The 25,108-nt window shown below is 35.5% G+C and overlaps 1 protein-coding gene across 1 annotated transcript; it reads right to left on the bottom strand.

Annotated features, from left to right (window-relative positions):
• Positions 1-612: 612 nt before the first annotated feature.
• LOC110891424 lies at positions 613-24,533 on the bottom strand. Its single transcript, XM_022139116.2, has 9 exons — positions 24,446-24,533; positions 22,293-24,312; positions 20,670-21,630; positions 18,619-19,626; positions 17,271-17,342; positions 4,099-5,073; positions 2,688-3,587; positions 1,362-2,294; positions 613-654 (listed from the first exon to the last, which is right to left on the bottom strand). Exons 1-9 carry the CDS (start codon positions 24,531-24,533, stop codon positions 613-615), a joined length of 6,999 nt encoding a protein of 2,332 aa, XP_021994808.2.
• Positions 24,534-25,108: the final 575 nt, after the last annotated feature.

Here is a 25,108-nt window from a genome sequence, read left to right as displayed (position 1 = left end):
GAATCCCAATCCTGTGTTTTAGTAAGGTTTAACTGAATTAAAATTTTAATTGCATATAATAGTTGTGAATTGTGATAATAAATTTCCACGACCCCTACCCTACACAATCACAGCGAGCAATACAACCTGAACCCCCTCACCCCTCTCTCGCAACCAACTGGCCTTGATGTTTTTGTCGCCTCTCAAATAATAATAAGAAATGATGTTCTTCATAAACCCAAGTTTGATTTGCTTAGATTTTCAAGAATAGGGTGTTTCTTAAACAACCCAATTTTGTTCGTAGGGCATGTTTAAGAATACGGGTGTTCTTTAAAAACCAATGATTGAGGTTTTCTCTGACAATAGGCGTCCATATGCAACATGGGTTTTTGAAGGACACCAAACCCTTGAATAATTTCTTTTTGTTTTTCTATTTTCAAACAAAGGATGAAATCATAATCATAAAAATAATAATACTAAAAATAAACATTCAATGGGTTACGACCAAGTATAAATATAAAAGACCAAAACTAAAATTTAACCAAACCTGGTAGTTTACTCTAATAATAATAGAGGTGCTATAAAAATAAAAGATTAATAATTACACAAGTAAACTCTTAATAAATTAAGCAATTAACAAATAGCATGTTTAAAGAGGTTGTAAGTCAAAAATAGCTATAAACATCAAAAAAGTTAATGTTCAAAGTATAAATTATTATTTCCATGGTGATAATTACATACAAAAAAGTGTATAAACAACGCGACAACCCAACTAGTCCGTCTGATTCGCCATGAATGCTAAAGTGTCGGATTTTGGTAATCTCAATTTCATACCCGGTTATAAATTGTGTCTAATATTTAGTATAGTACTCATATTCGCACACGTATTCATTATCCATGGGCTACGTACAGGGTATATCCGCACGTATCATGTATACCTCGTATGGTCATATGTGGTGAAAAAGTTACCCGTTGGGACACTCATTACCAAAATCAGATCATAAACTCGCCAAAACCCGACTTAAAGTATCAAAAATTCACACAATATTCTAACAAATTTTATGTTTTTTTAGTAATTTCAAGTTTGTAACTGAAAGATGCTATTTACTATATGTCTTAAAATCATATATATCATATTTTGATGCGGTTAATTGGACAGGATCAACTAATACCATACATATCCCAAACTTGCAAAAAATAAAAGTGCGTTACCCATTCTGGATGTTTCATGTTTTTTCATTCATTTAGATTTCTTTTACCTCCTTATTTTAAGGTACTTTTGAGTAGAATAAGATATAAAAATACAGATTCAAAAGGAAAATTAGTATGCATGAATGATGTACACCAAAAAAAAGATAATAAAATAGGAAAAAAAGTCTTACAATATTTTCACCACGCAATTGAAGTTCCAATGCTTTCTCAAGTTTAGCCGTAATATAGTGCATATCTGGGCGGTCTGCTTGATCCTCATTTAAGCAAGAATATGCTACCTTTGAGTATATGAGGAGTGATTGTGGAGACAATATTTGATTTAAAAGTTGAGGATGGATTATATCATGCAATGTACCATTTTCATAACCATACTTGGCCATCTGAGCTAGAGACATATCTGCCTCGTTCTGAATTAATGCTTTCCTCCCACACAATGCTTCCAATAAAACAATACCGAATGAGTAGATGTCCGACTTGTGGGTCACACCTCCCGTCTTTTCGATTGCTGGGTCCATACACCCCATTGTGCCAGCGTGTTCACAAGGGCACACATGGTCCTTATAGTTTAGTGATTGTTTGATGGAAAATTCAAAACTGGATAACTTGGCTTCCCAGTTATTGTCTAACAAAATTGTGTTGCTATTGATGTTACAATGTAGAATAGCATAATCACGTCCCTTGTCATAATGTAGGTAACTCAACGCACGAGCCACACCTAGACATATCCACAATCTTTGCTTCCATGTGAGGTTCAGGCTGTTTAGATACTGGCCTAGACTTCCATTGGCCCCATACGTGGTTACAATGATCTTTTCATCTATCGCGTCACAAAACCCAATAATAGAGACCAGATTTTTATGCTTGAGATCAGAAAGCGCTGAAATTTCTGCCAAGAACTCGAGGTCTCCATCCCCATGCTTACAATCAAATCTCCGTGCAGCGATCTCCACCAACCTCCCAGACCACAAGAGTCGTCCTGTATATGCGATACCAACTCCACCATGTTCGATGATGTTATCATGATGAAAGTTGTTGGTGGCCTTCGCCACAGCTTCAAGTGGGATTTCTAAGTGAGCAAACTGGTTCATTGTTGATGCCATGTTCTGTTTATCAAGCAGAGGGGAGTGTTAAAACAACAGGTAGTCATGACTTTAAAGGTACACATAATATATTAAACTCTTAAGTTTACACGTACATAAGGATTTGCATACTCTTAGTTATCAATTATTTTATAGATATTCAAATATAAAAAGGTGACAGAATTCAAGTATTTTACCATAAAGATATAAATAATTAAAACGTAAAACAATACACTAAAACATCTAGAAAAATACAGTTTTTAATATACACACACACAAACATGTGTGTGTGTGTTTGTTCTTGGCTTTAAAAGATAAAACGTATAAAAATTACCATTGATGAACAAAAGTTAAAGTCATAGTTTGTATTAATGCACTTAAAAGGAACTTGGCTTTCATAAAACGGTGATAACTTACTTGAAATACCAATGCTTTCTTAAGTTGCATTAAAACTTTTTTTGTTGCCGGTCGTTTTTCTCTATCAAGATGTAGGCATTGGTAGGCAATCTCTTGAAATGTAGTCAACGATTGCGGCACGATTTGTTCCTTGATTTGTTCGAACACCACCTCAGCATGCTTTCCTTCTTCAAATTTGTTTTTAATGAAATCCGGTAGATAGTGACCCTCATGTTTGTGGATTGCAAACGTTGATCTCCCGCACAAAATCTCAAATAAAACAACACCAAACGAGTAAATATCGGATTCTATGGTAAGGAATCCCGATTGTCTATAAAGTGGGTCCACGTATCCTCTTGTGCCACACGCATGATCGATGATATAGTCTGTTTCCTGATTTATTGAACATATTAGCGAAAGCCCAAAATCAGCCAGTTTTGCTTTCCAATCATTCTTTAACAGGATGTTTTCAGTTTTGATGTCCCTATGTATCACCTTTGCTTGTTTTCCTACTCCTCCGTGTAGGAAATCCAACGCTCTTGCAACATCAATGCATATATTAAGTCGTTTCACCCATGTAAGAGAAGTATCATTCAAATACCTATCAAGACTTCCCTTGGACAAATACTCATAGATAAGGACTTTTTCATCAGTTTCATCACAGTAGCCTACAAGACGAATGACATTCTCATGTTTATACTCCAAAAGAATTTGGAGCTCACTAAAGAATTGTTGTTCTCCTTGACCAAACCTTGTATCCAATCGCTTTGCAACAATGGTTTTAATTCCATCTCCATCTTGAAGGTTTCCTTTGTAGACTTTACCAAATCCTCCCCCACCGATGAAATTGTCATCGTGAAAGTTTTGTGTCGCCCGTTTTATGTCTTCAAGTGACATTTTGGGGTTATCCTTGTTGTTGTTCTGTCAAACATGACACACCAAATAAAATAAATATATTAATAACTTTAATAAAATGGTAATAGAAAACTAAATTGGTATTATCTTTTTCTAAATATTATGAAAAACTATAAATTGAGTAAATTGATAATTGGGTCACATCATTGATCACAAACACTGAACAACATGATTTTAATATGATGATAAATGTCCCTTATAAATATGCACTGTATTGTGTTTTCTAAAGGTTTTGGATTGAACTTTTATTTATTATTATACTTACGTATAAGAAATTCTAGCAAGGTCCTAACTTAATAGTCTAAAAGGTAGGATTGATAAATTCCCACAATGTCTAAAAAGTAAACTTGATAGGTAGATCCTAGACATTATAAGTTGGAAAGGATTTTTAACAATGAATTTTATACAATTTGAACCCAACCTCATAAGGCATTCTAATTTGTTTTCTATATAACAGTGAACCATCACACAGATTACTTCTAGGCATTGATAAACTGAATTCAGAACAGTGACTTACTTGAAAGAATAATGCTTTCTCAAGTTCCTTGACTACGATTTTCATTGTTGGGCGTCGGTCTTGAGTTTCCGCCACACATAAGTGTGCAATTGAAATAAACGTGTGCAAAGAATCCTTGTTGGATCCTCTATTTAGAACAAATTTGTTTTCACCAATTTCTTCCTTTAATTGAGGATCTATCATCTCTTCTAGTGATCTTGTACTGAAGCTTCGTCTTGCTACATGGGCCAGCCCTATGTCACTCTCCATAAGGTATATTGGGTCAAGGGCTAACCTCCCACATAGAATTTCAAACATGACTACTCCAAAACCATAAACATCTGATTCTCTTTTTACCTTAAGTTTTTTCTCATATTCAGGATCTGTGTGTGACGTTCTGCCAATCCAATTGAGATAGAGAGCTTCGTCGTCTTCTTGATTTGGAGGCAGGAATACAGCCCACCAGAAGTTAAAAATCTTTGCCCCAAAATTCTCGTCTAACCCAATGTTGTAGCTCCATATATCACGGTGTATTATCATCTTCTGGTCTTCCATCTCATAGTGAAGGTACTTCAATGCGTGTGCAACATCAATGCAAATTTTCAAACGTTTCTCCCAAGTCAAAATACGCTTGTCTTTTAAGTTTCCCAAATACTCAATAAGAAATCCATTAGAAAAATCTTCAATGACAAGGATCATCTCAGACTCTTCAAAACAAAATCCAAGCAGAGTGACTATGTTGGGATGAACTCCACCGGAAAGAATTTCTATTTCTGTGAGAAACTCTTTTTCTCCATACGACTTACTTCCAGAAGGGGGGTAGCGTTTGATAAGTACAGTGGATGATGGATTCTCTTTATCATAATGCTCGAGTTCTGCTCTGTACAAAGCACAGCCAGCTGAGAAATTTACAATTCTGTATTGGTTTGAGAAATCATGGGTTGCTGATTGAATATGAGTGAGAGGAATCTTCAAGTGTTCCAAGTTCTTCCCCACCTGCAAATTAAATATGTGACAAGTGAATTAGAACTAAGATAGAAAAACAAGAAGGGAACTGAAAGAAACTGAGTAGTTAATATCCATCTAATTCCACCCTCTTCGCACCACAGTGAATGTTCCAGCAAGATTTGTGGTAAGCACATGTCCGTCACTCGACTCTGAAACCAGACGACCCTGCTTCTGTTTGATGTGCCCTACATTTACAGGTTTGGCTTACAAGGTGCAGCCCACCACATTTTTCCAAGCCCACAAACCAGTGGCCCAGATAGATACGATCTTTATGTAATTTAAATAAAATTAAATAATAAACTGCAAAAGGGAAGTTGAGGAAGTATCTATTGTAACACTTGAAATTACTTAATGTATTTAACTTGTTTCATAAATCAAATGAAAAATTAGATGTTATAAATAATTAGATGATAACGTATATAGCAACAAGCATTTTGTAAGACAACTTAACTTAATAAGAATAAGAGAACTTACATGTTAGTTTAATATACCTTTTTTTTCGTATTTGATTTCAAGGTAATGTGTTATAGGGCTCCATTGGGGGCGCCAATAGTGTCACATTATCTACAAGAGGGTCGCAAACATCGCGACGGGTGGGCGCGCTTGGTGGGGATAGGGGGCATGGGGCAGAGGCTTGGTGTGGATGGCGGGCGGGGGGCTCTTTGATGATACCCAATACCACATATCACGTAAGGTCCCAATAATCCCGCAACCTTTGTAGTGTGAGACTTATTTGAACACCCACCCCCCCCCCCCCTCTCCACCTTTCACCAATAAGTCTAAGAGTTGAATTTTCCATTAGTTACGTCATTTTTTAAACTCGAAGGCATTAAAGCTTGAAACATTCAATTAATTTCATATACGAGGTGATTTTTTTGGGATCAGCAAATAGTATTTGTTAACTATTTACATCATGTATGCGAACTCTAAACTATTTAACTATTTATTCTTTTCTGTTATTTTAGGTGTCAGCAAATAGTATCAAGTACCAAAACCGAACAGGTGCTGGTCAATGTACTGTACTGAACAATTTTCGGCGCCAATTACCGACTTTTTGCGTTTTTGAGGATTGGTGCTTTCGGTTCTGTACCGGTATTTTTGGTTGATTTCCTTCAAACACCGTTCCGTACCGAAAACTTTCTGTTTTTAAGATTTTCAGGATTGGTACTTTCGGTATCAGCATATTTGGAACCGAGCTCATCCCTTTGTCATGTAACTTTATGGTAGACCGTATATAAACTTCTATGATTTCATGGATATCCTTAATAAATTAGGTTATATTTTATTTCTATTAAATATATTTAGAGTGAATTGCAAATTATGTTCTTTATCTACATACCTAATTTCAGGCGGTATCATTTGTCTATATAATTGACGAGTTTTGTATTTATTATTTCAAAATCTTGCACGGTATGTCCTTTACCCTTAACCTAGTTAATTTTTTTCTGTTACATTAATTTTGATCATGTAATTTGCACGTAAGGACAATTTTATCATTTTACCTTTTGAAGGACAAATTATATGAATAACTTAAAAACCTATCCATTTTATTAGGAAACACCTCTCTCTCTCTCTCCCACTCTCTCAACTCTCTTTCTCTCTCTCATGAACCATATCCATCTCTGCAAATCCATCTACCAAAAGCTTAATCGATGGCACTATTACTCTGTGAAAATAATACAAGGCTTTTTGTTTTTTTTATCTTACAAGTTGGGGTTCAAACATTATACATGTCAAACTCATTGTCAATATTTTCTGATTTAGCAACATAAATATGTGAAGTCCTTATATTGTTTGCCCTAGATGATATATACTTACAAAATCGCTATCAGTTACAATAGATTTTAACCTCATCCTACATCACGATTTAGATCTGCGACCAACCTCATCGCTAATCCAGCGCCTATCCCACACCAACGTGATCTAAATCTACGGCCAATCCCAAACTTAACCGCATATCTGACTTTGGAAGAGGCGGTAATGGTTGGTTGCGTATGCATATATGTATAGAAGAGGCAATAATGGTGATCTGGAAATTTGGGAATTAGGGTTCTTGGTGGTGACGGGTGGAGGTGATGGTGGTGGTGGATGATGGTGGCGATGGTGGTTGGTGGTGAGGGCAGTGGTCGCTAATTGTGGCAGTGGTGGTTGATGGTGTAGAACTAATGAAAGAGATGAGTAGAGAGAGAAGTAGGTGTATACTATTTGTGCGTATATATATATATATATATATATATATATAGGGTAATGCTAGATAAAAAAACCCTAAAATTCTTAGAAAACTCTGGAAACCCAAATGGGAAGCCATTTTTACCCAACCTCCCGACATTTTTTTTTTTGAAAAAAATTACACATGTAATATACATGTTTTAGAGTGTTTTGGGCCAAAAAAAACAAAAAAGCGCCGAAGGGATTTTTTTTAAAAAAATAAACAAATTTCAGCTCTTAACACGTGTTAAGCAAAAAAGACATAATTTTCCTGAAATTCGCTAAAACTTTTTTTTTTTTTTTAAAATATCCCTTCGGCGCTTTTTTGATTTTTTTGGCCCAAAAGTCTTAAAAACATGTATATTACATGTGTTATTTTTTTCAAAAAAAAAAAATGTCGGGAGTTTGGGTTTTCTAGGGTTTTTTATATATATAGGGTTTTCTATATAGCCCAACCCTATATATATATATATATATATATATATATATATATATAATATTATATTAATTTTTTAAATTCAATTTTGTTTTATTTATTAAAATTTTTTTTATATTAATGGATAGAAAGACTAATATACCCTTGTGTTACCTGATTTAACATAGAAAAAAAATACTTGAGTAAATTGTCATTTTAGTCCCTGAGTTTTGTCCAAATTTGCCATTTTAGTCCAAATAGTTTTTTTTTTGCCTCTGGGTCCCTGACTTTTCCCTTTGTTGCCATTTTGATCACATACACTAACTCCATCCAAAAACTCCATCTTTAACCAGGGGTATTTTGGGGATTTTCATTTTAAATGTTTTCAAATGCCATTTTGATCCAATTCCAAAAAATCAAAAAAATTCTAAAAAATAATAAAATTCTAAAAATTCTAAAAAATTCTAAAAAATTCTAAAAAAAATATAAAAAATCCGTTTCGGCGGGAACCGTTTCGAACCCGAACCGTTTCGAGCTGAACCGTTTCGAGCTGAGCCGTTTTGAGCTGAGCCGTTTCGACCCGTACCCGTACCGTTTCGACTCGAACCGTTTCGAGCTAAACCGTTTCGACCCGTACCGTTTCGAGCTGAACCGTTTCGACCCGTACCGTTTCGACCCGTACCGTTTCGAACTGAACCGTTTCGAGCAGAACCGTTTCGAGCCGAACCGTTTCGAGCAGAACCGTTTCGAACCGAACCGTTTCTAGCTGAACCGTTTCGAACCGAACCGTTTCGAGCTGAACCGTTTCGACGCGAACCGTTTCGACCCGTACCGTTTCGACCCGAACCGTTTCGAGCTGAATCGTTTCGACGCGAACCGTGCCTCGAAACGGCACGGGTCGAAACGGTTCAGCTCGAAACGGTACGGGTCGAAACGGTTCAGCTCGAAACGGTTCGGGTCGAAACGGTACGGGTCGAAACGGTTCGCGTCGAAACTGTTCAGCTCGAAACGGTTCGGTTCGAAACGGTTCAGCTAGAAACGGTTCGGCTCGAAGTTCGGCTCAAAACGGTTCGGCGAAACGGTACGGGTCGAAACGGTTCGGTTCGAAACGGTTCGGTTCGAAACGGTTCAGCTCGAAACGGTTCAGCTCGAAACGGTACGGCTCGAAACGGTACGGGTCGAAACGGTTCGGGTCGAAACGGTACGGGTCGAAACGGTTCGCGTCAAAACGGCTCAGCTCGAAACGGTTCGGGTCGAAGCGATTCAGCTCGAAACGGTTCGGGTCGAAACTATTCAGCTCGAAACGGTTCGGGTCGAAACGGTACGGGTCGAAACGGTTCGCGTCAAAACGGCCCAGCTCGAAACGGTTCGGGTCGAAACGGTACGTGTCGAAACGGTTCGGGTCGAAACGATTCAGCTCGAAACGGTTCGGGTCGAAACGGCTCAGCTCGAAACGGTTCGGGTCGAAACGGTACGGGTCGAAACGGTTCGCGTCAAAACGGTTCAGCTCGAAACGGTTCGGGTTCGAAACGGTTCGCGCCGAAACGGATTTTTTGTATTTTTTTTAGAATTTTTTAGAATTTTTATGATTTATTAGAATTTTATTATTTTTTAGAATTTTTTGGAATTTTTTTTGATTTTTTGGAATTGGATCAAAATGGCAATCGAAAACATTTAAAATGAAAATCCCCAAACTAACCCTGGCTAAAGATGGAGTTTTTGGATGGAGTTAGTGTATGTGATCAAAATGGCAACAAAAGGGAAAAGTTAGGGACCCAGAGACAAAAAAAAAACTATTTGGACTAAAATGGCAAATTTGGACCAAAATCAGGGACTAAAATGGCAATTTACTCAAAATACTTGTTAGGGGTGATGGACATACCATGTAATATTTTATAACAATAAGTATAAAACTCATCAATTTTAAAGATAAAGAACACCGTTTGAAATTAGGTATATAGATAAAGGACAAAATTTGAAATTTACTCATATATTTATAACCAAGTTGTGAGTTAAACCGGATAAGTTGAATTGATATAATAGAACAATGAAAGGAAAAACATTGAGGGTCTTATTAGAATTTTATGTGTTAATCAACGTTCCAATTCTTTCTCTGGTTTAGCAATAACTTGGGTGGTATTAGGACGTTGTATTTGTAAGCAATTATATGGAAAAAAATGTAATAAAATATATGTATCTATCTATATTATATAATAAAGTAAATAAAACTGAGGACATATGAAGCGTCATATGATGATCTTCATAGAGTTTTCCCGTCTATCCCGACTAAATAAGCCAGTAAAATATGTTTTTAATTAAATTATATAGATAGATATAGAGGTTCCAATATGAATGCTCTAAACACTTAAATATCCAATTCTTTTTTACCAATATGAATGCTCTAAACACTTTAATATTCAACTTTTTCTTTTGCAATTGTTGATCTTGATTAACATTTCTAAACTTTATTAGCGGTTGTGATTGATTAAGTGGATAACTTTCTTTTCAGACCTACATCATGATAACGATTTAAAAAAATATATAGATTTTTCAATAACTAAGATCCTCATGTATAAAATAATTTAAAGAATGTTTATCTTCATTGTTTAAAAAAGGTTTATAATATAATGAAGGGTTCATACGAGAATAATTTTTTGTAAGAAGAAAAAAGAAAAAAGTTTTAACCAATAAGAATGCTTCATTTTACTTCATTTAATATTTGCATTTAATTTTAATACAAGGGTATATTGGTAACTTACAAAAATCATTAATTTGTATTCTTCCCCTTTAATAACTAACTAAATTAAATTTGTAATTCATTTTCAAAATATATATACTTTTTCCAAATTAAAAAAACAACCTAATTTAAAGTGTAGAATAAATTACTAGTTGTGTAGGATAAATTACGAGTTGTGTAGGATATATTTCGAGGTGTGTAGGATAAATTTCGACTGTGTAGTACAAAATTCTATAATCTATAGGGTATATGTAGGAATATTTTGATATGTGTAGGTTTTGTAGATTATATGTAGGATAATTAATGATTAGTTGACTAATTAATTAAAGAGTTATAAATGAAATGCTATTTTACTAATATGTCATTTCTTCTTTTTCTTCTCACATTAAATTTCTTTTCAAATAAATCTTCCCCAATGTAAGACATTGCAATTTATTTATTAGATATTTTTAGTCTCGAATGTATATATGTAACTAAATGAGGGTTTCAATACGTCTTAATTCTACCATAATTTAATTAAGATTGTATTATTGATTCTGTGATTAAAATAATATCCCAATACATCTTAATCCTCTTTTATTTTAATAAGAAATACTACATCAAAGTTTATTTTTGGCAAATTGGAAAATAATAATCCCACCATTGTGAAATTGGCCAATAATAATCCCAAGTCAGAAATTAGCCACCAATAATCCCACCTCGTCCATTTTTGGAAAATAATAATCCACCGTCACTAAACGACAAAAGTGCCACATCAGCATTTGGAGTATTATTTTCCAAAAATGGACGAGGTGGGATTATTGGTGGCTAATTCCTGACTTGGGATTATTATTGGCCAATTTCACAATGGTGGGATTATTATTTTCCAATTTGCCTTTATTTTTTTAAACATATCTTTAAGACTATATGTGTTACGTGATTACATTATATTTATTCTACATGTGTAACACGAGTTTATTCAAGCCGTGCAGTGCAATACACAACTTTTTTTAAAGATATAAGTTTTTTATTATTTAGTAAATAAAACTATAGTTATTCAACCTCTATAATAGATGAGGTTCTAACCTAGTTACTAACAACTGAAACTTTCAACACTCTTGATGTGTATTTTTGAAGGGATCTTATTAGAAAAGGGTAAATTACTGAAATCGTCCTTTATGTTTGCATCATATTGCAAACTATGTCCTTTGTCTTCAAAAAGTACTAAAAAACGTCCTCGATGTTTGCAAACTCTTACACGTTACGTCCTTTAGCTATAACTTAGTTTTCATGGTTAAATCTGAACAAGTGGACCCACATAAGGGTATTTTGGTCCTTTTACCACATACGCTTAAATAAATAAATAGAAATAAAACTCACAAACTCTCTCTGTCTCTACAAACTCTCCCTCCCTCTCTCTCTCTCTCTCTCTCTACAAACTCTCTTTACAATCTGGTTTGGCAGCACCTCCATCGAACCACCATCACCATCACAGCACCACCGCCATCGCTACACCACTCTCTTTAGACGTGTTTCGAGAAGAATTGTCTGGTCTTCCACCAGATCGACATATAAAATTTAAAATCGATTTAAGACCGGGAGCTAAGCCGGTAGCTAAATCAGCGTACCATTTAGCACCTTGGGAAATGAAGGAGTTAATGAAGCAACTCCAGGAACTATTAGATAAATGCTTTCTACGTCCAAGTTCATCACCCTGCGAAGCTAGAGTACTGTTTGTTAAGAAGAAAGACGGAACGATGCGTATGTGCATTGATTACCGCAAGCTGAATAAGATCACCATTAAAACAAATATCCATTGCCCAGAATAGATGATTTGTTTGATCAACTTCAGGTAGCGAGTCATTTTTCTAAAATCGATCTTAGATTAGGATATCATCAGCTAAAGGTTCAAGAATAAAATGTACCTAAGACTGCTTTTAGAACTAGATGCGGCCATTCAAGAACCTAATAAATAGTGTCTATAGAATGTATCCAGATAGGTTTGTCATTGTCTTTATAGATGACATACTTATCTATTCTAAAACTCAAGAAGATCATGCTAAGCATCTAACGATAATTCTAGAAATCTTAAGAAAAGAGAAACTATATGCCAGATTTTCTAAGTGTGAATTCTGAAAGATAAAAGTTCAATTCCTAGGGCACATAATAAACAAAAAGGGGATTCAAGTTAATCCAACAAAGATTGAAGCAAGATCCAAATGGGAAGCTCCAAAGACGCCTATGGAGATTAGGAGTTTTCTTGGGCTAGCGGGATACTAGTGAAGATTTATTCAAGGCTTCTCAAAGATTGCTACTCCATTGACAGGCTTAACACATAAAATAGCAAAATTCCATTGGGTCCCAAGCAAGAAGAATCCTTCAATACCCTCAAATAGAAGCTAAGCACTATTGCGATCCTATCACTACTTGAAGGATATGAAGATTTTGTAATTTACTGTTATGCATCTTATAATGGTCTAGGTTGTGTGTGTTGATGCAAACAGAAAAGGTAATAGCATATGCATCACGACAACTAAAAATTAATGTAAAGAATTACACATACGACCACGAACTTGGTGCCATAGTGTTGCTCTTAAGATATGGAGACACTATATGGTACCAAATGTGTGATATATATAGACGATAACACATATTCAACCAGAAAATGTTAAACATGAGACAAAGAAGGTGGATGAAATTAATTAAGGACTAAAATTGTAAAATTAAGTGTGTTTTGTTGGTATAATTTCAAGGGATTTAGATTCCCATCCAGGCAAAAGCTAATGTAGTCGATGATGCATTAAGCACGAAGGAGAGAATCAAACCAATTGTAAAAGCCTTAAGATTGGATATTAAAATCAATTGTTTAAATCGGATTCAAATTAAAGCTTTAAAAGATGACCATCTCAAGAAAGAACATATGAAGGGAAACTTAAGTTGATGACAAAGGGGAAGATGGAATTCTAAGGTTTGATAAAAGAATTTGGATACCAAAGATTGGTGATATCCAAAATAAGTTGTTAGACGAAGCCCATAGGTCCAAATATACAATACATCCAGGATCACATAAGATGTACAAGCACCTGAAAATACATTATTGGTGTTCTAGAATGAAAAGATCTATTGCTCAATACGTAGAGTTGTGTTTGACTTGCCTTCAAATAAAAGTTAAACATCAAAAGCCTGTTGGATTATTGCAACAAAAAGAACTAACGGTATGGAAGTAGGATAGAATAACCATGGATTTTGTCACTAAACTTCCAAAGAAACAGAAAGGGCATGATACAATATGGGTTATAGTAGATAGGCTAACCAAATTAGCACATTTTCTACCCATCAATGAAAGTTACTCTTTAGAAAGGTTTAGCTAGCATGTATATAAATGAAATTGTTAACCGACACGGTGAGCCACTGTCAATAATAGAGATATTCGATTCACATCAAGGTTTTGGACTTGTTTCTAGAAAGAATTAGGCACTTGAATCAATTGAAGTCGGGTGTGTAATTGACTTTGGTGGTAGTTAGGATACTCACCTACCATTAATTGAATTTTCTTACAATAATATTTACCACGCTAGATCAAAGCAGCGCCATTTGAAGCTTTATGTGGGAGAAAGTGTAGAACCCTACTCTGTTGGACCGAAGTAGGAGAAAGTCAGTTGTCTGGCCAGAAATTATACAAGAAACAACTAATAAGATAGTACAAATTAAGCAACGATTAAAAGAAGCTTAAGATCGTCAGAAAAGTTATGCTAATAGATGGAGAAGACTTTTAGAATTTAAAGTTGGAGACTATGTTATGTTAAAGGGTTTCTCCATGGAAAGGCATTGTGAGATTTAGGAAAAAGAGGAAAATCGGCCCAAGATACATTGGTCCTTATAAAATTATTTCTAAAGTCAGAGCTGTAGCATACAAGTTAGAATTACTCGAGACATTGAAACGAATTCATGATACCTTTCACGTGTCTAATTTACACAAGTGTTTGGCTAACCCAGCTCAAGCTATTCCACTAGAAGATGTTCAAGTGAATGAGAAACTCTATTTTACAGAACAACCGGTAAAGATTTTGGATACACGAGTGTGAAAATTAAGAAGGAAAGTTATACCAATGGTGTTAGTGCAATGGCAAGGTCAAAAAGGACTAGAAAGAACATGGGAATTGACTAAAGAAATAAAAGCAAAGTATCCTCGTCCATTCAGTGAACGGAACAATTTCAAGGACGAAATTCCTAATTTGGTGGGGATATTTGTAATACGTGTTTTCATGTCTTATATTTATTATTATTTGTTATATTCTTTCTACATATAATTTATATAAAATATAATTATTAGTGCTATTAATTTAAAGGAGTAAACTGCTAAAATGGTTTCTGAGGTTTAGTCATTTTTGTCACTTTAGTACAAAACTCAAACCTTTTGAATCTGTGTCTTTACATTTCAATTTTATTACCATTTTCATTTAATATCAATTGATTTATTTAGCAAACATGTTTGCTGTCTGAATCCTAAGAAAAACAATATAGAGTAAAATGTCAAAATGTCCCTGAGGTTTGGTCACTTTTGTCCAAAACTCAAACCTTTTGAATTCAGGTCCCTGTGGTTTCAATTTTTTTGCCATTGTCATCCAAAATCAAAATCTGGTAAGATATTTCAGTTAACATCCAGTTTTTTTTGTTTTTTCCTCCCCTTTTAGTGAATGGCAAAATGATATTTTAACATTTTATTATAACGAATTAAAAAAAATCTAACCATTTTGCCCTTCATTAAAAGGGAGAAAAAAGACAAAAAAAAAAAAAAAAAGAAAAAAACTGTATTTAACTGAAAAATCTTACTAGATTTTGGATGAAAATGACAACAAAATTAAAACCACTGGGACCCAAACTCAAAAGATTTAAGTTTTGGACTAAAGTGACAAAAGTCACCAAATCTTAGAGCCCATTTTGAGAGTTTACTCAATAATATAAAAACATTGCTTGTTTGACTTAAGTTGACCAACCTTATCTCTTTATTTGCATACATATCTTACAACAAGTTGCTGGCAGTATTCTACTTAAGGAAAGCCACCTTTCAAATAAGCTACCTCTCAAGAATTTAAGAGGGGTGTACCTATTGACACACCCAAATGCCTATATGCACATTAAAAAAGACTTTTTTGTCTTACATGCATACCCTGCGGTGTCGAGCTGTGGCCATAGCGCGGCGTTTTGGTCCGGTCAACCAGACAAAAGACTGACGGGTCTGTTGACCAATCAAAACGCCGAGCTTTGGCCGCATTTTGGTCATGTCAACCAGACAAAAGACTTGCAGGGTGTCTGGTTGACAGGACCAAAACACGGCCAAAGCTCGACGTTTTGGTCCGGTCAACAGACCCGTCAGTCTTTGTTTTGTCTGGTTAAACGGACCAAAACGTCGCACTTTGGCCATAGCTTGACAATGCAGGGTTTGCATATAGGACAAAAAACCTTTTTAGGCTGACTATCTGCGCACCAAGTGTGCAAATAGTGTCCCCTTTAAAAGACACCCATCCTAATCCACATATTCACTGCCTCTATAAATAAAGAATAAAAATTTCCTGAAAATTATTATCAGTAATACTTTAAATAAAGGCTCATTAAATAAACAAATAGTATTTGGCAAAACGGTGATAGCAATAGTTGCAACCACTTTCAAATCATCTTTTCCGGTGTGACGACTTGTTAGGTGTATAACTTTATTTATTTTGTTATTTAAATAAGGATTAGTGGGGTTGATTAGAAAAAATATTTTGGACTTTTAAATTTTAGTGTTAAACGTTATTTTAGTTTTTCTAGTTTATGTTATTTTGCTGGTTAAGTTTAGTCCAAAGGTTTTTAATATTTTCATTTTAGTCTACTGGGTTAACTCCATCTCAGAGTCTCTCTTATTTTCTTAATACTTATTTTCTCGACTATTTATTTTATTTTTAAGGTTTATTAATAACTATTTAATATCTCATTAACTCAGCCCTTTATAATACACAAGTTTCTAACCCAGTTTATAATAATTGAGTATCTCTATTGTTTTTTATCTGGTAAATGATAAACGTGATTGTTCCAAATTTATCATATTCAAATTTTATCTAATGTATTTCAATTTATGGATTTTATCTTTTCTAAACATTTCACTAACAAAAAAAAAATGAAGTAAGAAAGATAGAAAGGTCTTAGTGTCTTACAAGAATTTCATGCCTTGCTTTCTCAAGTTTGTCGACAACTTGATCCTTACCCAATTGTTGTACTTGCTCCTCCTTTAAGACATCATTTCAGAGAAAAATAAGTTACTGCTCAAAACTGTAAATTTGAAATAATAACTACAAATTGGTGATGAAAAACTATGTAGTAAGTAAGTAACAAACTATAAAACAAGGAAGAAATTGCTAATATAATAGATCATAAGATGTTGACTAAATGATAATGATCCATGCATACCCTCGTCCATTCCATTACCCCATACCAAAACAGACCCCAAGGGTGGTGGATGGAACGAATTTGAGGGAATAGAATATCTTATGTAATGGGTGATTTCATAGGTATCTTTGACGTTTAAGATTTCACCTGCGGACCTTTACATACATGTGCTTTTTGTTTCAGGTTAAGTCCTTTATTACAAACCCAGTTAATTTTTAGGGTTAAGCGTCATAGGGGTGGCAAAAATGTGCCGAATATACTATATACTTTAAATTATTTTTCATGTTTTCCCTGTGGTATAGCGCGGGTTGCACCTTACTAGTTTACAATGACACATTACCTCTATCAAATTATAATTTAGTTTCATTCATAAAAAAATTACTAACCAAAAAGATAAAGTAAAAAAAAGGAAGGTCTTACAGGAACTTGAAAAGTTGTTATCTGAAGTTCGTCTACAACTTGGTCCTTATTTGGCTCCTGTACTTGCTCCTCCTTTAAGAAATAGTATTTGAGAAAATAAAATTAATGCTCAAAACTATAAATTTCTGATAAAACAACAAATTGGCTGTGAAAGCTATTTGCTAAGGAAAACTATAAAACAATGAAATAATTGATAACATAAGGCTAAAGGGTATGGGGGTCATGGTTGGGACATGATTTGCCATGTAGGAACATGAATAGAATACTACACCACCCCCTTGCTTGATCCACCATGGTTCCCATGGATTAAACCATGGCAACCATGGTCCTAGTTTCCATTTTTCATGATTTCCTTTCCTTTTTCTTTAGACAAAAATTAACTAAGATAAATAAGGGGATAGTGTTTGGGTCATGACCACACCCCTAGGGTAGTGGTTTTAAATGGTAGATTAGAGATGAGTGACATGGTGATGATTTGGAGGGTCATGGTGGTCATATGGGTCATGACCACACCCTATAGCCTAATAGATGATAAGATATCAACGAGTTTGATGTCTAAAGACGATACCTTAAAAATAAAAACCATGAAATAAATTTAACTAGACATAAATTACCAGTTAAATTTGGTAACCAAATAATAAATATGAAATGGAAATTAACATAATATAGAATTAATACCATATACAAGTCAAATTTGGTAACAAAATAATGAACATCAAAGAAAGTGGGCATTCCATTGTAACTTCTATACACGAAAACGATTGGTGGCGAGAATTCATCCAGGATATGGATGTAAACTGAATTAGTTTTTTTGTGTTGAACAATGCATATAAAGTTATGGAACATGCAATATTTCAAATCCAAATAAAAAGGTGAGAAAGTGACGAAAACACATTATTATTTAGCGCAAGAGGCTGCCAATTAGCAAGGGCATAACCTTCATCAAAGGAGGTCCCCATCTAAGTCCCATAAGCCTCAACCAAGAGGCAGCCTCGCTAACCAATTCTTTAAATGGAACACTAGAGATTGGGTTCTTATAAAGTAGAAATTTACTTAATTTAACAAAAAGTATGGACATACAGTTTCAGTTGTGGATAACTTTGATGTCTTTGTAAGAAGTTTAGCTTAAGTTTCAATAGTATTATCATAGGTTGGCTTTAATCTTTGAAAGGTTTTGTGTTTAAATGACAGGGTTCTTCTCTTCAATTTGTCTTATTTGGATATTTTCAGGACCCATTCTATGTAATAATTTAGCTAAACGAAATTGTATCATTGAATATGCATAATACTTATTTCATATGCATTAAGATAATATGCACCCTATGATTACACACAAACATAAACATACCTGACTTACTTGAAAGACCAATGCTTGCTCAAGTTCATTAAGAACAACTTTCATTGTTGGACGTTGGTCTTGACTCTCCGCCACACACTGGTTTGCAACTTTTAAAAATGTGTACAAAGAATCCTTATTGGCTCCTCCAATTGGCCTATGACTCGTTTCTTCCTTTAGTATAGGATCTATGATGTCCTCTATTGTCCCATTGGAGAAGTTTTGTCTTGCAACATGAACCAGCCCTTTCTCACTCTGCTTAAGGTAAATTTGGTCCTGAGCTCTTCTTCCGCATAGAATTTCAAACATAACTACTCCAAAGCTATATACATCCGACTCTCTTTTTAGCTTACCGGTCTTCGCAAATTCTGGATCCACGTGCCACTTTGACTCAAAATATGTTCTTTTACATAGAGCTTCGTCTTTTTGATTTGGAGGCAGGAATACTGCCAACTCAAAGTCTTCGATCTTTGCCCTCCAATTATCATACAACCCAAATCTAAAAGGATCTATATCACTGTGTATCATCAATTTTTTATCTGCCATCTCATAATGAAGGTAATTCAGTGCGTGCGCACCGTCAATGCAGATTTTCAAACGTTTTTCCCAAGTCAAATTATGCATTTTTTTTGCGTTACCCAAATAATCACCAAGTGATCCATTAGAAAAATCCTCTGTGACAAGTATCCTCTCAAAACCTTCAACACAAAATCCTATTAGAGTGACTATGTTGTGATGCTTAACACTAGCAAGCACTTCAAGTTCTGTGAAAAATAATTCTTCTTCGAGCTGGTCAACTTTAGGAAGGAAGCGCTTTATAACAATTGCGTTGTGTCTCTTAAATAGTTTACTTTTACGTATCCCTTCTATGAAAGAAGGGTTTTCTTTATCAAAATGGCCGAGTTCTATTGGGTACCAAGTATAGCAATCGCCAGAGATCGGTTTATTTGTGACTGCAAAATTATGGGTGGCAAACTTTATATCATCAAGCTCAATCTTCAAGTGTTCCAAGTTATTTCCCTGCAAACGTGTGACAAAGGGAAAAGAGAATTACAAATTATGAAATTATATATACCTGTTAGATCCATGAGAACGAATTGTGGTTAATAAAATTGATCTTGAAGGCTCTATGTAACTGAGAAGCGTAATGAGAGAACCCCAGTTTGGATTGGATCCTGAAGGCTCTATGAAAACAAGAAAATGTGGGGTCATGAATTGAGTGATTCCATGGATGATGTTTCTTTTTCTTTAGTTTGGTGTTTGGTATTTGGGATTCAGAGGTTTTTTAATCGAGTATAAAATTCTAAAAGGGGGATGGTGTAATTAGATAAAGTAGTGTATTTGGGATGATTGGTGTAATTAGATAAAGTCCATCTACTGAAAGGATGGATACGTAAGAAATGCTAAACGTAAAGGAGAATAAGGGTAATTGTCAAAGTTAATAGAACAAAAGTACAATTTTCTTATTTTCGTTAAAAATAATTTTGTGGGTGGTGGCGGTGGTAAGATGGGTGTGATATATACGGGTACCAAAGACATCTTGATAATTATCACAAAGAAGCAATACAAAGATTTAAAAATATCAGTACTCGAAATTAAAACATACAATATAAAAACATTTAATAAACAACTGATATATGGTGATTTTGAGATAATTTTAATTAAAGTTTCATTTAGTGTAACTAACAACAAAGAAATTTAAAGTATATTTAACAATATTATTTTGAACGTCCAACATAGGCACACCCCACCTGGCGCACCTATAGGTAAAAGGCCACTCACGTCTAGGATCGCAGATATTATATACTACAATGAAAACATTTTTTATTTAATAAACAACTGTTATATAGCAATTCTTTTAATTAATTTTATTTTAGTTGTAACTAACAGTGAATTTTACAGTATAATTAACAATATTACATTGTTAAAAATTAACAAATATTACACGGCACTATCAGTTTTTTTCCCCTTAAAGTGATAATCTTTGAAGCAAACAAATTAACAACAAAGGAAAATTAACTTAAAGGCGTAAAGAAAAACAAAAAAGCCAAAAAAGGTCTTACAAAATTTTCAGGGCGTGGTTGAAACCTCAATGCTTTCTCCAATGCTTTCTCAAGTTTATTAACAATACTGAGCATATGTGGGCGATGTGATCGCTCTTCCTTTAAGCAAGAATATGCCGTTTCTGAGTATGTTCTGAGTGATCTTACGGATATTTGGTATCCGGACATTTGATTCTTTAGATCGGGATGGATTATATCTGGCAACGTGTCGTTTTCATAATGTTGCATGACCAATGCAGCTAGTAACCTATTAGCATCGTTCCTAATATATGCTCTCCTCCCACACAATATCTCGAATAAAACAACACCGAATGCGTAGATATCCGACTTGCAGGTCACCCCTTTGGTCTTTCCAATTTCTGGGTCCAAATACCCTATTGTGCCAATAGGTTCAGAGAGGACGACCTGGTCCATTCGGTTAAGGGATTGTTTGATGGAAACTTTAAAACCGGATAACTTGGGTTCCCAGTTCTCATCTAATAAAATTGTGGAGCTGTTGACGTTAAGATGTATAACACCATAGCCACGGCGCTGGTCATAATGGAGGTAACTCAATGCACGAGCCACGCCTACACATATCTTTAATCTTTGCGTCCATGTGAGGTTCGGGTTGCTTAGATGCTCCTTGACACTTCCATTTTTGGCCTCATACGTGGTCACAATGATCTTCTCATGCTTTTCATCACAAAATCCGACAATAGAGACTATATTTGGATGCTTGAGATCAGAGAGCATTGAAACTTCGGTCCAGAACTCGACGACTCCTCCACCGTGCTTACGATCTAACCTCAGCGCGGAAATCGTGATCAACTCCCCGGACCGCTGGAGTTGTCCTTTGTATACATGTCCCAATCCACCGCGTCCGATGATGTTATCATGATGAAAGTTGTTGGTGGCCTTTACTACGTCTTCGAGTGGGATTTGTAAGTGAGCAAACTTGGCGATTGTTGTTGTCATGTTTCTGTTTATAAAGTAAAAAAAGAGTGAAAATCAGTGAGTGGGTTACTACAACTTACAAATGAATGAGAGAATGTAACTTATACATATGAGCAACCACACTGTATATGAAAAGTTTTGAAGCAATTTGTTTTAGAAAAAAAAAAAAAAAAACCAAATCTGCTAAAAATTGATGTCCTTTACTTTTAGATTTCAAAAGTATATATAGTAACCGGGTTAGTAATCCCTGGTTCTGGTCTAGTTGATTTACCAAAAGCACCTCAGCAACAAACATATTGTCAAAATGGGTCGAACCTGGTGATGAGTAGAAACGGGATATGAAAAGGAGCAGCAGCCGGGTCTGTAAGTGCAGCGGCAAGCAAGTGATCGAGTGGCAGCCGGATGTAAAAGGTTAATTATAAAGAAGCTGGTAAGATTAATTATTAGTACAAACAATTTCCCGCCAAATTTCAAAATGATCAAATTGGTGGTCATCTCGGGGAATATAAAGAAGAAGCAAGTCAGGACTTGGATTAATGTAAAAGGTTGAACAAGTCACGTTTTTTTTTTTGGATAGAAAACGGAACTTCATTAATCAACAAAACAAAAGTTCTATAGCCAGGAGCTATAAGAACCAAACACAGATTTCCATTCGATTACATTATATTATAGATAAAGGAAAACTACTTGCACCATGTAAAAAATTTCCATTCATCCCACGATGTTATTTGCACCTTTGTTCTTTGTTTCATCCATTGAAATGACTCCTCTTTTATGTCTCCGATTAACTTGTGAATTTCATCGCTTTTCTGTTTGAAGATGTTATTGTTCCGGTTCTTCCATATGCACCATAGTGTTAACGTAAAAACTGCATGAATCGCTTTCCTTTTTATCTTTGGTCCCTTATATTCTTCTACACTGTTCAGAACATCCTTAATTGTTTCCGGTTTCGCTTCATCTGCCATTTTCACCCATCTTCGGATCTGCTCCCACACCAAGCTTGCATATTCACATGAGACCAATAAGTGATCCGGTGTTTCTTCCGATCTATCACAGAGTTTGCACATTGCTGATGGTACTTGTATACCTCTTCTTCTCAATTGTGTCGCTGTTGGAATCTTTCCTTGAGCCGCCCTCCATACAAACATGCTGCATTTACTTGTCGCCCATTGGTTCCAAACGAAGTTTTCGGCTGATTCATTCAAGTTTAACTGATTGGCTAAAGTATTCCTTACGCTTTTGACCTTGAACTTTTTCTCCTTCTCATTCTTCCATACCCATACATCCGTTTCGTCCGATAGCCTAACCTGTATCAGTTTCTCATTCAGATCATCCATCTGTTTCTTCTCTTCATCCGTGGACGGAGTTCTCTTCCAAGCCCAATCCCAAACCGCACCGTTATTACAGATTTTGTAACAATTACTTACCTTTGATCTTTTGTCTTTTGCTAACTGGAATAATAATGGGAATTCCTCCCGTAGTGCTATTTCGCTCAACCATACATCGGTCCAGAATCCTGTTTTGTCACCTTTACCAACTTTGCTTATCAAGTTTCTTTCCAGATTGATCCCTCTTTCACCCATATCCTTTTCCACATCAGTAATCGACTTCCAAATTCCATTCTGATATTTATTCTTTGGGACCATATATACCTTTCTCCTATTTTTGTGGATAGCTTCTACCACTTTTACCCATAGTTGATGTGGTTCCGTTTTGAACCGCCACCACCATTTAACGAGTAAAGCTAGGTTTATATCCCTTATACTTCCCACCCCGAGTCCTCCAAATTTTTTTGATGCTACAATCCTCTCCCACTTAATCCATCTCAATTTCTTGTTTGTATTGCATCCTCCCCATAGGAATTTCCTCCTAATACCTTCCAATATTTTAATAACTGATTTAGGGCACTTATACAATGATAAATAGTAATTTGGAAGGCTGCCTAAGACCGATTTCACGAGTACCGCCCGACCCGCAAAGGATAATAGCCTCGCCTTCCAGTTTGAGAGTCTTTTATTAAACGTATCTATGACCTCTTTCCAATTGACCACTCTATTCATGTTCGCTCCGACCTTTAACCCTAGGTATGTGAAGGGGAAGTTCCCCACCTTGAAGTTGAAATTCGCTGCCAGTTCGATAACTTCCTCCTCGTTAACTCCAATGCCGTACAGCTGACTTTTCCTAGCGTTTACTTTAAGGCCCGAAATAATGTAGAATAATCTAAGTATTCTTTTAAGGTTCTTCAGGTTGCTCTCTTCCCATTCACCAACAAAAATCGAATCATCCGCAAATAGCATATGAGTCACCATCGGACACTCATTTGGTAATTTCACCCCCAAAAATTTACCTGTTTCCGTTGCTTTCGTCATCATTACATGCAATGCCTCCATTGCGGTGATAAAGAGAAATGGTGAGAGGGGATCTCCTTGTCGTAGTCCTCTCTTATATTGAAATTCCCCACTCGGAGCCCCGTTCACAAGTACCGAGCCTCTTCCGGAAAATAGAATTCCCATTACCCAATTCCTCCATTTCGGGGGGAAGCCCATATGAGTTAAAACGGTGATTATAAATTTCCAGTTCAGCGTGTCATACGCCTTTTCAATATCTGCTTTGAAAATAAAAACTTTCTTTTTCGCCTTTTTTGCCCACCCAACTATTTCATTTATAATCAACGGCCCATCTACTATGTTCCTTCCTGACACGAAGGCTGATTGAGAATTCGAAATTACGTTGTGCAGTACTTTTTTCATCCGATTTGCCAAAACTTTTGAGATTATTTTATTTACTACCCCTATTAGTGAAATAGGCCGAAAATCCGAGAAGGTCATAGGGTCATTTACCTTGGGGATGAGCGATATGAATGATGAGCTGCAAGAATGATGAATGGACCCGTGCTTGAAGAATTGCTCCATCATATCCATAACCCATTGTTTTAATTCAGCCCAGTACTCTTTCACTACCGCAAACGTTATTCCATCGGGTCCGGGTGCTTTATTACTCCCACATCACATTGAACGAGATCCTTCTCTTACTAGCCTTGAAACTATAAAATGGTAACGTGCACATCACATTGAACGAGTCACGTGATCCTTGTCATACTAGCCATGAAATTATAAAATGGTAACGTGCAGGTCACATGTTTCAGCTGCAAATGCAAGAGATCCAATGAAAAAAGTTACAACTCCGATGCAAATATTTTCCAGGAAAAGAATTACAACACGTATCAAATAATCATACACGATGTATATGATTCAGACCTCATCATCATACTCTCTAGCAAAACTAAAATAAGGTTTGAGAAGCGTAAGATATAAACTGTCTTACCTCTACCCTTATAGGAAAAGGCTGTTTGCAGTGAGAACCCCAGCTTGATAGTAGTAGTTTTGCATCAAGTCTTGGACAAAAGGCACATAACACTCAACAATCGGGACAAAGGCCGATTAGTGCATGTACCATTTTGTCTTTCGGCTATCAACGTCAGCACATGATGCATGATTAACCGT

This window comes from Helianthus annuus, chromosome 11 (genome assembly GCF_002127325.2).
Source record: "Helianthus annuus cultivar XRQ/B chromosome 11, HanXRQr2.0-SUNRISE, whole genome shotgun sequence".
NCBI classification, from domain to species: Eukaryota; Viridiplantae; Streptophyta; class Magnoliopsida; order Asterales; family Asteraceae; genus Helianthus; species Helianthus annuus.
Note: the sequence above shows the minus strand (reverse complement) of the source record. Positions and strands in the feature narration are given on the sequence as shown.